Source organism: Vigna angularis, chromosome 6, assembly GCF_016808095.1.
Source record: "Vigna angularis cultivar LongXiaoDou No.4 chromosome 6, ASM1680809v1, whole genome shotgun sequence".
NCBI classification, from domain to species: Eukaryota; Viridiplantae; Streptophyta; class Magnoliopsida; order Fabales; family Fabaceae; genus Vigna; species Vigna angularis.
The window spans coordinates 9595415-9608032 of record NC_068975.1 but is presented as its reverse complement, the minus strand read 5'-3'; the positions used below and the strand labels follow the sequence as shown (position 1 = coordinate 9608032).

Below are 12618 nucleotides of genomic sequence, written 5' to 3'. Positions count from 1 at the left end.
GATAGCATTTATTTAAAAAAAATGCTATTTTCAAAAAAGTATTATCTATTATTAATTTTTAATAATTTATTAATTAATAATTTGAAATAGAACAATAGATAGCATTTTTAAATAGGCATTATCTATAAGTCAGCAAATAGATAACATTTTTTAAAAAAACAATGCTATTTATGTTGATTTATTTTTATTTTAAAATTTTAAAAAAATTCCTATTGTTGTATACATACGTTTCGCGCTGTAGTTTCACATTTTTCATCTATGTGTTTTACTTCAGCTTCACCCTGAATTTCTTCTTCTTTGAATCTCCTCCATCGACGTTCTCCATTACTTTTCCGACGTTCTTAATAGCTTCTCTAACGTTCTCCATTGCGTTTCCAGAATTCATGGCGGTACGTTTCTTCTCCTTTTTCATTTTTCAGCATCATTTCTTCTCTTCTCTCCTTCGAGAGAGAGCGAGGGTTTAATCTTGAGAAGGATTCGAACCAGGTATGAGGGAGTTAAACTGATATGTTTCATTTTGCTTGTACGTATGAGATACTTTTTTAGAATTCTGCCACGAACATGGTCTAAGATGTTGTTTGGTTATTACTATATGTTATGATCCTTTTATGGAATTGATGAGATGTTCTATAGTTTGAATTAATTGTAATATTTTGAGGTGGATGGTTTTGTTGTCGTGATAATTATGTGCATGAATGTTAGACTCACTACAAGAAAAAAGTGAATTACATACAACCAAAATCCGTATATAAGACCCAAAATCCGTATATAATACTTGGTTATATACGGATTACATACGGGCAAAAATCCGTATATAACCTATATACGGATAAATCTGTATATATTGGTTTAAGAAGAGATAAATAAATACCCTATATATAGCAGCTTCCCATGCACAATATACAAGCAGACCTGGACATTATAGTGACATTCACAATTGATATAAGCAAACCTGGACATTATACATTGCACATTGACATATAAATCCAATAAGTTTTTCAAATAAACTTAATCCACAAAGGAAACATTGTATATGAATACATAAATATTGTTTACAAAATAAACATTAAGTAAGTTCATAAACAGATTCTGGTTGTGGTTCTAAATAAGTTCAATAGTAATGGAAATAAGTTCTATAAAATGCCTAATAATGCATATAATCATTTCCATCTTGTGGTTGTTCATCTGGTGGTTGCTGGTGTGGTGGTTGTTGTTTTGGAGGTTGCTGTTGTGGTTGGACATCATTGGGTACTTCATTTTGAACTTGAGGATTTTGAAGGTTTAAAAAGTCTTGTGCAGCTGTGGCTGCTGAAGAAATGGCAGGAGGACGCCAATAAAGCCTTCAAACTTTTCAAGCTGCTGACCATATTGTTGTAACTGCGATTTCAGGTTAACAATTTCTTGTGAATTTTGTTGTTGAGCAGTAGAAGATGCCTGTGTCTGTTGGATGTAACTATCAACACAGTCATCTTGGGAAGTGACATTTCCAATGCCGTATACGCGTCCCTTGTATTTTCCACCAGCAGCCTCTAACCAACATCGGTTTTTAATTCTTTCCTCCTCCGTAGGGTCTAGAGGAGAAGATGCTGAGACATCAACAGATGCAGTCTCAGATCTTATTTGAGAAAATTTTGCAACAAATTGTTCCTGTTAAATGAATAAATATTATCATTAAACATGAGGTTTGAAAACCAAAAATTTATAATGTGATAGAGTTAGTACAAACTTACATGGGTCTGCGTAGACCTTTCGTCCACAAATTCCCCTGTTGATTGGCGACTATGTGTCTGCTGAAATATTTCATCAACATGCACAGACTGACCAAGCTCCTGTGACTGCAAACAAAATGAGTTGTTAATAAATATTTGTAAAGTTTATGATTACAAATATAAGAAAAAAAAATGTACAAGTTACATACCAAACGAATAGCATGCTCATGCACGCTTATAGATCCTCTAGTGTGCAAACAACCACCCTTTTTAGATGTCTTATTCTTCTTTGTTGTTTCACACTTTTGTTTATAAAGTGGCATGTTCCACTTTTCCAAAAGAGCATTCCAAGTATCATCCCCCAGCCAATTAGGTCTTTTTCCTAGAGTTCTAGCTTTTTTATACATCTTTGAGAGTCTATGAGATGCCTTGGTGTGATAATTTTTTTTTACCTTTTCCTCATCTTCAGGCTTCCATGAAACCTTTCTCTGTTATATTAGAAATAATAGGTTTGAATAATTAAATAAGTTCAAAGTATAAAAGTGTATCACTAACATTTTCTAATTTAGGAAGTTAATCTTATTGGTTGTTGGAAATGAATGTTCTGGTTGTGAAGGAAACAAAACAAATTATTTTTCTGTAGCTACACCAAAGTAATCCCTTCCTTGGGATGGCAGCAATGGTTATATCAAGAATGCACGAGAGTTGAATCACGCAACAAACAAGGGCCTGGAAACAAAGGATATAGAAACTTAAAACATTCATTATTGTTATATTTATTGATTTTTATACACATGAACAATAGGTTTGATTTACACATACAGAGAATAATTGCTCAGTGTAACAAGATTGGGATTGAAAAGTGTGTACCTTAAAACGGTCGAAGAAGACATCTCTGGTTGACTTAGGGATTGAGCCCCATGTTAGCCATGACTCATCAAACTGTTGCTTGATGGTGGCTGTGATTGCCTTCGATGCAGTTTTCGTAGGATAAAATCTAAAACAAAATTAAACTCAAACATTAGAATAATACAACAATGAATTGTCTATATATATATATATATATATATATATATATATATATATATATATTAATTGAGTTAATCTTTTTCTTACCCTCCTCCAATGGGTGTAATCATTGGATGACTATTGGAACATTCTTCCACGTAATTGGCGGCTGAACTGGAATGTGGATCTGCATCCTTTATACCAGGTGATGGTGCAATATTTCTGGGAGTTGATGGGTTAGAACCAACATTGGGAGAGAGTAAAGTCATTCGATGAGGAGGCACTTGGTATGGAGTGGGTGTCAAGCCAGGCACTTGTATTGGAGGTGGAAGAGATGTACCAATGGAGGTAGGTGTAGATGTAGGAACTTGATTTGGAGTGGGAGTCAAGGCAAGAACAACTAGTGGAGGTGGAACAAATCTACCAGTGGAGGTAGAGGTAGGTGTAGTTGGCTGACTGGTTGAACCAATTTCATTATTGAAACGTGTCATCAACTTCACTACATAACATTTCTTCCCCTTCCCCTTATCAGAATTTCCTGAAGGTGGAAGAGGAGGGCCAGAAGCACCTAATTCCATATTCTTGAACATAATATATATTTTTATACAATAGAAGAAAAAAAAATTAGAAATAGTACAATCATAGATAAAAATGTGTAACAAGTAAACCAAAAACAATATTATACTCCAGAAACAAACCAAAAACCCGAGTAAACACCAAACACATCAACAATAGATGAAGTCACATTCTTTCTAGTTTTCCAAAAAAAAACTCTATTAGTAAATGTTTAATCTTAAGACTTACATTGATAAGTCTTAAGTGTTAGCAAAATGATGAAGATGAAGTTTTGATGATGTCCAAATCAAGTCTAGAACAACCATGAATCATGAAGAATGATCTTTGAAGACTTGTAACCTTTTGTAATAATTGTATGAACATAGGACAATTAGTAGTTTCATGTATGTATTCAAAAGTGATGTAAAAAATAAACCAGAAGCAAAAACTGTGCAGTGCTAATCGATTAACAAGAGGTGCTAATCGATTAGCGTTAATCGATTAACAGAGGGTGTTAATCGATTTTTCCAGTGAGCCATGAAGAAGCCCAGCAATGCAGTGTTAATCGATTAACAGAGGGTGTTAATCGATTAACGTTAATCGATTAACAAGGCCTGTTAATCGATTAACATAGTGAACGTTTGAAAAACTAGCCGTTTTTAGAGCCGTTGAACTATCCGTTGGGTTGTTAATCGATTAACCACTGTAGCTAATCGATTAACACAGTGTGAAAGGCTGAAAACGAAAAATGGAAGAGTCTTTGGATGAGTCTATAAATAGACTCTCATTTCCTCTCAACAAAAACTTGAGAAACTCTTCCCTTGTGCTCAAATACTCAGAAACTCTTGAGAATTGTGTGCTCTTGCTCAACTAAGGAAACTCTCTCTGTAGAGTTGGTGATATATTGCTACGGTGATAGAGGAATAGCTGGTTCATCCTTGGTGTGTCTAAGGAGGTGTTTGGAAGAGGAAGTTCATCCTTCGTGAAGTATTCGGAGGAGGTGTTCATCCTTCGTGAAGTAATTCGGAGGAAGTGTTTCATCCTTTGTGAAGATTCAAAGGAGGTGTTGTCTCATCTCTTGTGGCATCAAGAGAGGTGTTTTCTAAACTTTTACAAATTGTATCTTTGTGATTGTAGTTTGTAATTGTTTTGTGTTAGTGAAACTGTTTATCTTGTTTTGAGATAAGCGACTGGACGTAGGATTGGTAAGATCCGAACCAGGATAAAATCATCTGTGCAAATTTCTCTCAACCTTACTCTCTTTGTTTGTCAATATTAATTGCTAAGTAAGTTTAATTGAGTAGAAATTAAAAGGCACAAGTTAGTATTAAAAACCCTCTTGGTTTGTTATTCCACGCTAACCATTCCGCTGCAGCCGCTTCTGACAATTGGTATCAGAGCTTGCTTTGATAGTCATTCAAATGGCGGGATCGTATCAAACATTTGCAGAGGGTGCATCAATCAATAGACCACCACTATTCACAGGTGAAAATTACGCATTTTGGAAGGTCAGAATGCAAATTTTTATGGAATCTATTGATATAGATATTTGGGATGCTGTTGCATTTGGTCCTTTTGTTCCAACTAACAATATGCAGGAACCAAAGCACCGTGACCAATGGACTGCTCAAGATAAGAAAAAATTTGGTAATGATGTAAAAACTTGTAATATTATTTCATCTGCTTTAACTGTTGATGAGTTTTACAGGGTTTCTGTTTGTAAAACTGCACAAGAAATGTGGGAAGTACTAAGAGTAACCCATGAAGGTACAGATGATGTTAAGAGAGCTAGAAAGAATACCTTAATCCAAGAATACGAGATGTTCAGGATGAAGCAAGGGGAAACAATAGTAGATGTTCAAAAACGCTTCACCAACATTGTCAATCATCTCATTGGACTAGGTAAATCTTTCGATACTGATGAGCTTAATATAAAAATTCTGAAATCTTTAGACAGGTCTTGGCAACCAAAAGTGACTGCAATTTCTAAGTCACAAAATCTCAACACCATGACTATGGCGGCACTTTTTGGAAAGTTGAGGGAACATGAACTTGACCTCGGAAGACTAGATGAAGAAGAAGCAAAAGCAAAAACTAAGAAAAAGAGTCTAGCCTTGAAATCTGAGGTTGAAAGAAGCAAAGGTAAATCGGAAGATGAAGACTCAGACGAAGAAGAAGAATTGAGACTCATGATAAAAAGGCTCAACAGGTTCATGAAGTCTAAAGGCAAAGGAAAATTTAGATACGAAAAGAAAGATAATCCAGTATCTTCCTCAAATTACCGATGCTATGGTTGCGGAGAAAAGGGGCATCTAAAAGCAGACTGCCCAAATCAAAAGAAGGGTGAAGAAAAGAAATTCTTCAAGAAAAAGAAGGCATACATTGCATGGGAAGACGACAATGAGACCATTTCAGATTCAAGCTACTCAGATGAAGAAGCAAACATCTGTTTAGTGGTGAACGACGACGCTGGAAGCCAAGTAAGTACATCTAGCGATTCTGATAATTCTAGTCAAATTAGTGAAAATGAATTGCATGAAATTTATGCTGCTTTAATAGTAGAATCTGAAAAAATTAGATAAAGCCCATCAGAAATTGAAAAAGGATTTCAAAAATTTAAAGTTAAATTTTGAAAATATTTCTGAAGAAAATAAAAATTTGAAATCAGACTTTGAAAATATTCTTGAAGAAAATAAGAATTTAAAATTAAATTTTGAAATTATTTTTGAAGAAAATAAAGATTTGAAAAATAAAGTTTTATTTTATGAAAAAGGTAAATTTACTAGTAGTGATGAATGTGCTTCTTGTGAAAATTTTAAGAAACTACTAGAACAAACAACCTCAGGAGAATGTAGTAAAACTAATGAAAATAAGGTTGTTAAAAATAAGTATGTTCCTAGAATTAAAAATAAACATAATCATAGAACCCGTAGAACTTGGGTAGAAAAAGGAACAACTTATAGGAACACAAATGTTGTATCATGCTTTTATTGTATGAAAAAGGGTCATACATCTAACAAATGTAAAATTAAGCATTATGGTGTTCCAAGTGGTAGATTTATTTGGGTTGTAAAATGATTTCAAATTTTCAAACTAACCCAAAGGACCCATACAAAATAGTTGGGTACCTATTGTTTAAAATTTAGAATTTCTTTAAAACAATATTTAAGAAAATTTTTAACAATTGTTTTTGTTTTAAATATTTGAAAAGAAGAATTAAGAATTTTTTATTTCAAAGAATATGGAACAATTTTTTAATATTCAAAGCATATATAGTTTTCAAACGGAAAACATTTGAAATAGAAGAATGTGTGCATGTTGTCTTTGATGAAATTGTAGACCTTGAGGCAAAACCTCTTGAGTCATTTGAATTACATGCAGGCAATGATGAAGATTTGTAGAAGACAACAAATGAAGTGAAGAATGATGAAAATCCTCAAGATGAAGATCTAAACAAAATGTGAAAACAACCTAGAGGATTCTCATTACGAAATTGGAGGGATATCTAAAGGGGTACTTTATATTTCTGTGTTTTTATTAGTGTGTGCCCTTTATATTTCCTTGTATGCTTACCTCTTTAAATTCAATAAAATGTATGTTGTTTTTTTCTTATTATTTCTATGCATATATGATTTTATTGAGGGGGAGTATAATTTCTAATACATTTATGGGGAGACATTATTCATCACTTTTTAATAATGATCAAAAAGGGGGAGAAATATTTAAAGCCTTAAACTTATTTCTAAGTACACTAACAATTGTTTCTTCCTTAAGTTATGTTTCAAATACAGATTATTACCAAAAGCTTTAAATCAAGAAAGTTTTGATCATCATCAAAAATGGGGAGATTGTTAGCAAAATGATGAAGATGAAGTTTTGATGATGTCCAAATCAAGTCTAGAACAACCATGAATCATGAAGAATGATCTTTGAAGACTTGTAACCTTTTGTAATAATTGTATGAACATAGGACAATTAGTAGTTTCATGTATGTATTCAAAAGTGATGTAAAAAATAAACCAGAAGCAAAAACTGTGCAGTGCTAATCGATTAACAAGAGGTGCTAATCGATTAGCGTTAATCGATTAACAGAGGGTGTTAATCGATTTTTCCAGTGAGCCATGAAGAAGCCCAGCAATGCAGTGTTAATCGATTAACAGAGGGTGTTAATCGATTAACGTTAATCGATTAACAAGGCCTGTTAATCGATTAACATAGTGAACGTTTGAAAAACTAGCCGTTTTTAGAGCCGTTGAACTATCCGTTGGGTTGTTAATCGATTAACCACTGTAGCTAATCGATTAACACAGTGTGAAAGGCTGAAAACGAAAAATGGAAGAGTCTTTGGATGAGTCTATAAATAGACTCTCATTTCCTCTCAACAAAAACTTGAGAAACTCTTCCCTTGTGCTCAAATACTCAGAAACTCTTGAGAATTGTGTGCTCTTGCTCAGCTAAGGAAACTCTCTCTGTAGAGTTGGTGATATACTGCTACGGTGATAGAGGAATAGCTGGTTCATCCTTGGTGTGTCTAAGGAGGTGTTTGGAAGAGGAAGTTCATCCTTCGTGAAGTATTCGGAGGAGGTGTTCATCCTTCGTGAAGTAATTCGGAGGAAGTGTTTCATCCTTTGTGAAGATTCAAAGGAGGTGTTGTCTCATCTCTTGTGGCATCAAGAGAGGTGTTTTCTAAACTTTTACAAATTGTATCTTTGTGATTGTAGTTTGTAATTGTTTTGTGTTAGTGAAACTGTTTATCTTGTTTTGAGATAAGCGACTGGACGTAGGATTGGTAAGATCCGAACCAGGATAAAATCATCTGTGCAAATTTCTCTCAACCTTACTCTCTTTGTTTGTCAATATTAATTGCTAAGTAAGTTTAATTGAGTAGAAATTAAAAGGCACAAGTTAGTATTAAAAACCCTCTTGGTTTGTTATTCCACGCTAACCATTCCGCTGCAGCCGCTTCTGACATTAAGATTGTGGACATCATTATAAATGCAACAAAAAAAAGGAGGAACACACCCTAACTCTATTTAGTGCTAGAACTATGAAGTTCATCTTCACCCTATCCCTCTGCATTGTATTCTTCTGATTCAGTTGTATCTTCATCTATTTTCCCTTGAAATGATGAAATATTGTTAGGGTCCACTTCTTCAAGACCAGCTTCTACATCTTGTAATCGGACTACTTCTTCAACTTCAATGACGTCATTAACATGTGACATTTCCTCCACTTGGTATGGCACATTGGCTTCTACATCATTAGAATCAATGCGACCTCTAGGCTTCGTTTTTATTGCAACACACCAACCTCGTTTGTCTGGGCGTGATGTAGGATATGGTACATAATACACTTGTTGTACATTATGTGCAATTATAAAAGGATCAAACAACACATATCTTTTATCCATTCGAATATCCACAATGCCATACTTTGAATCCATCCTTGTACCTACTCTCGATGGATCAAACCAATCACAATAAAATAATACAATTTTCTTTTCAGTGGTTGTTGAATTGTATTCCAACTCATAGATGTGTTTAATGACACCATAGAAATCATCTTGACCTCCTTCTGTTAGCCCTTTAACATGAACCCCACTATTTATTGTCCTTTTGCCCTGACTCCATGCATGGGTATGAAATTTGTATCCATTAGCAAAGAAGGTGTGACATTCCCTTACACACCTTAAAGGAGCAAGTGATAAATCTCTAAGATGTTGGTTCCTCACACTTAAAGGATCGTTATGAACCTATAACCATTCAGGATATGAACCTTGATGAGTCAATATTTTCTTGATTTCACTTAGCTTATTGTGCTAGATTTAATCAGGGAATTGTGCTTAAATGTCCGGTATTTTTCCGTTTTTGCTAATTGTGCTTAATGTGACAAAATATTCTTATTTTAATTAATTTGAATTATTTGAGCTAATTATTTGCATTATTAATTGTAGGGAATGAAGAGGTGTGGGTTTCAATTTTTTGATGCACATGGAAGTGGTGTATGCATTGGAGAAAGGGTGTGACACACAACAACTTTGGAGTCCAGCAACAACAGCACACGGGTTTGGCTTCCAGCACATTCAACCACGTGAAGCAAGGCATCCAACAGGGCATGAAGAGGTCTTGCACGTCCAGCAAGAGGGGCCCATGGAGGAGGTCCAGCAAGTGAAGGGGTTGCGAAAAGAAGCTGGTCCAGCACACTCCACGGCCACGTCCAGCAAGCAGCTTTAGCACTCCACACTCACGGCCCTTGAAAAGAGAGACACGGACAGCAGCTTAGGCAACAACAACGTCCAGGAGGTGCTGTTACGTAAAAAGCAAGTGTGTGCTTGGAGAGAAAGGGAGGCAGCCCATGATTAAGATGACGCATCCAGCAGAAAAAGAGGAGGCAGCAAGGAGGTACAACAGCAACTTGAGGTGACATCCAGCTATCTTCATGCACCCAACAGCAGCACGCGCAAGGGCCTGGTTGATTAAGGGAAGAAGCCTTCAAGTCCAGTAGCTTGGAGGGAGCATCCAGCAGGTAGCGTCCAAAGGAGGGGGGTGTAGGAAGGAAGAAAAAGAGAAGCAGAACACGCGTCCAAGGGGCTTCATTCACGCATCCAGCAAAGGGCTCCAGTAGCTTGGAGAGAGATGTGCATCCAGCAGCATCCAGCTTCACCACGGCCCACCACACGTCCATGCTCAGCCGCAACCTAGGAGAGGAGGAGGATATAAGCCCGTTGCAGCGAAGCAGAAAAAAGGGGGAGGAGTTCCAGTAGTGTAGTTTTTCCAGTAGTGTAGTGTAGTGTAGTGTAATGTAGAACCACTTTTAATTATATTGTTGATGAGTCTATTTTTAATTCTCCCTCTGTGCATGATGAGAACCACTTTTTGCTACCACATCTGAATATTTATTCTCTATGCACTGAACATGAATCTGAGCCTGTTATTGATACTGATTGTACATTTGAAATTGATTCATGTTTTGAGGATGTATCTGAGGTTAAGCCTGTTACACTGAGATTGGGTGTTATACCCTTGCATGTTATTTCTTTGGAACCACATTGCACTAACACTATTGCAGGAGGTACACATGAATTTGACCAACATGCACCCACAATGGAAGACAAAGGTGCTTACATACACAACAGTTTGAAGATCAATAGGCACCGGCTAAACCCGCTCATCAACAATCACTTCTTCTTAGATCCAGCTATGGAAGACATTTCCCTGCTAGATCAAATCTGGAGGATGAAGAAATTCTTCCTCAAAACTTCCTTGCTGGATCCAATGGTGGAAGACATCTCCCTACAAGTCCAAAATTGGCAACTGCCACCATGACCAGGGGAGTTTTCTTTTTCCCTTCTCCCCCTTTCCCTACTTTTATTGCACTTGTCCATGATCTGTTCACTGTTCTGATTTCTGATCTTATACTTATGACACATTGAGGACACTGTGTAGTTTAAGTGTGGTCTATTGGGGGAGATTTTTATTTTTCTTAGTTTTTGTTTTCTTGGTTAAATTTTTTATTTTCTAGGTTATTTTTGTCGTGTCTTGTGTACAGTTTGCATGTTTCTCTTGACCTTTGGACTTTGTTTAGGTTGTAGACTCGTCTTCACTTCCTTGATACTTGGTTTGAAATCCTTGCTTTTCTTTGCTTGGGAAGATGATTATGATGTTTGAGAGGTTGAATTGATTGTGTCAATTACCCTGTGTGAGATTTGAGCCACTTAATGTTCTTTCTTGTGTGTGATATGTCTCTTGATTGCTTGCGCATATGCCTTGGCTTGACTCTTGTTGATAATTCTTGATTGATATGCATGTTTGGAAGTGATAAAGGCAGTTTTGTTTTTGAGCCTCTCTAGCCAAATAAGCTTTCCTCGTTTTGATCCTTTGATAACCCCTTTTGAGCCTATACTTTCCCCAATTCTTTATTTTGAAGCCCATACACTAGCCCTAAGTGAAAAACCATGATTACCTTAACCTTAGGAAATTTTGGAGCTTGGGAAGTGTCTTGGGAACAAGTGTGGTCTCCCTGGGGATTCTATTGAATTGGCTAGTTGGTTCCTCTTCTTGTTTTGTTTTTGGAAATATGATGTATATCTTGTCTCTTACAGTTGTGTGCTAAAGAGAGAAAAGAAAAGAGACAGAATGAAAAAAAATATAGAAAAAATGAAAAAAAATTGTTGTGAAAAATGGAGTCAAGAAGAGGATTGAATTAGAGGTTTTGGGTGTGATTTGATTGTGTTTTCACTTGTTCCCCATTGCTCCTCTATTATTTTTGGTTTGTAGCTTCTCATCCATATTTATCCTCCCTTGTCCTTGACCCCATTTCACCCATAAAAGACCTTTTGATTTGAACATGCATATGTTTTGAGTGTTGATATTAGAGGGTTGCCAAGTCTATTGTTGCTTGATCTCTTGAGTGCATTGAGTTGACATTGCTTACCTGAGACACTTGAGAGAAACACTGATAGTGCATCTGTGAGGTTCTATTGCTTTTGATTCACCTCTTGAGTTGATTGATCATTTTGCCATGTCTTGAATTGCTTGGATGATTTTTGTGAGTATCTGTCTTCTTTGATTCTATGTTGGATATTGTCTACTGCCTTTCTTGGTCCAGATGCCTTGAGAACTGTGTAATTCTGTTTCTGTCCTCGTTAGTCTTTGTTTTCTGTGTGCTGAGTTTGTGTCACTTCGCTGATGTCCTTTGAACTATTCCTTGATTTGCGTCTTGATTTTTCCCAGGAGTGCAAAAGACTAAGTGTGGTCTATTTTGATGAGTCAATATTTTCTTGATTTCACTTAGCTTATTGTGCTAGATTTAATCAGGGAATTGTGCTTAAATGTCCGGTATTTTTCCGTTTTTGCTAATTGTGCTTAATTTGACAAAAAATTATTATTTTAATTAATTTGAATTATTTGAGCTAATTATTTGCATTATTAATTGTAGGGAAATTGTTGGATAATATTTGGGACATTTGGAGGTGAAAAGAAAATGTCACATCAATTATAATTTAAGTTAAAATGAAAGAGAGGTGTGGGTTTCAATTTTTTGATGCACATGGAAGAGGTGTATGCATTGGAGAAAGGGTGTGACACACAACAACTTTGGAGTCCAGCAACAGCAGCACACGGGTTTGGCTTCCAGCACATTCAACCACGTGAAGCAAGGCATCCAACAGGGCATGAAGAGGTCTTGCACGTCCAGCAAGAGGGGCCCATGGAGGAGGTCCAGCAAGTGAAGGGGTTGCGAAAAGAAGCTGGTCCAGCACACTCCACGGCCACGTCCAGCAAGCAGCTTCAGCACTCCACACTCACGGCCCTTGAAAAGAGAGACACGAACAGCAGCTTAGGTAGCA

At 36.2% G+C, this 12618-nt stretch overlaps 1 protein-coding gene across 1 annotated transcript; it reads right to left on the bottom strand.

Annotated features, from left to right (window-relative positions):
- Window positions 1–1281: 1281 nt before the first annotated feature.
- Window positions 1282–3295, bottom strand: LOC108341397 (uncharacterized). The gene is made up of 5 exons (XM_017579084.1): window positions 2826–3295; window positions 2580–2706; window positions 1919–2197; window positions 1747–1835; window positions 1282–1615 (listed from the first exon to the last, which is right to left on the bottom strand). Exons 1-5 carry the CDS (start codon window positions 3293–3295, stop codon window positions 1282–1284), a joined length of 1299 nt encoding a protein of 432 aa, XP_017434573.1.
- Between the last annotated feature and the right edge of the window lie 9323 nt (window positions 3296–12618).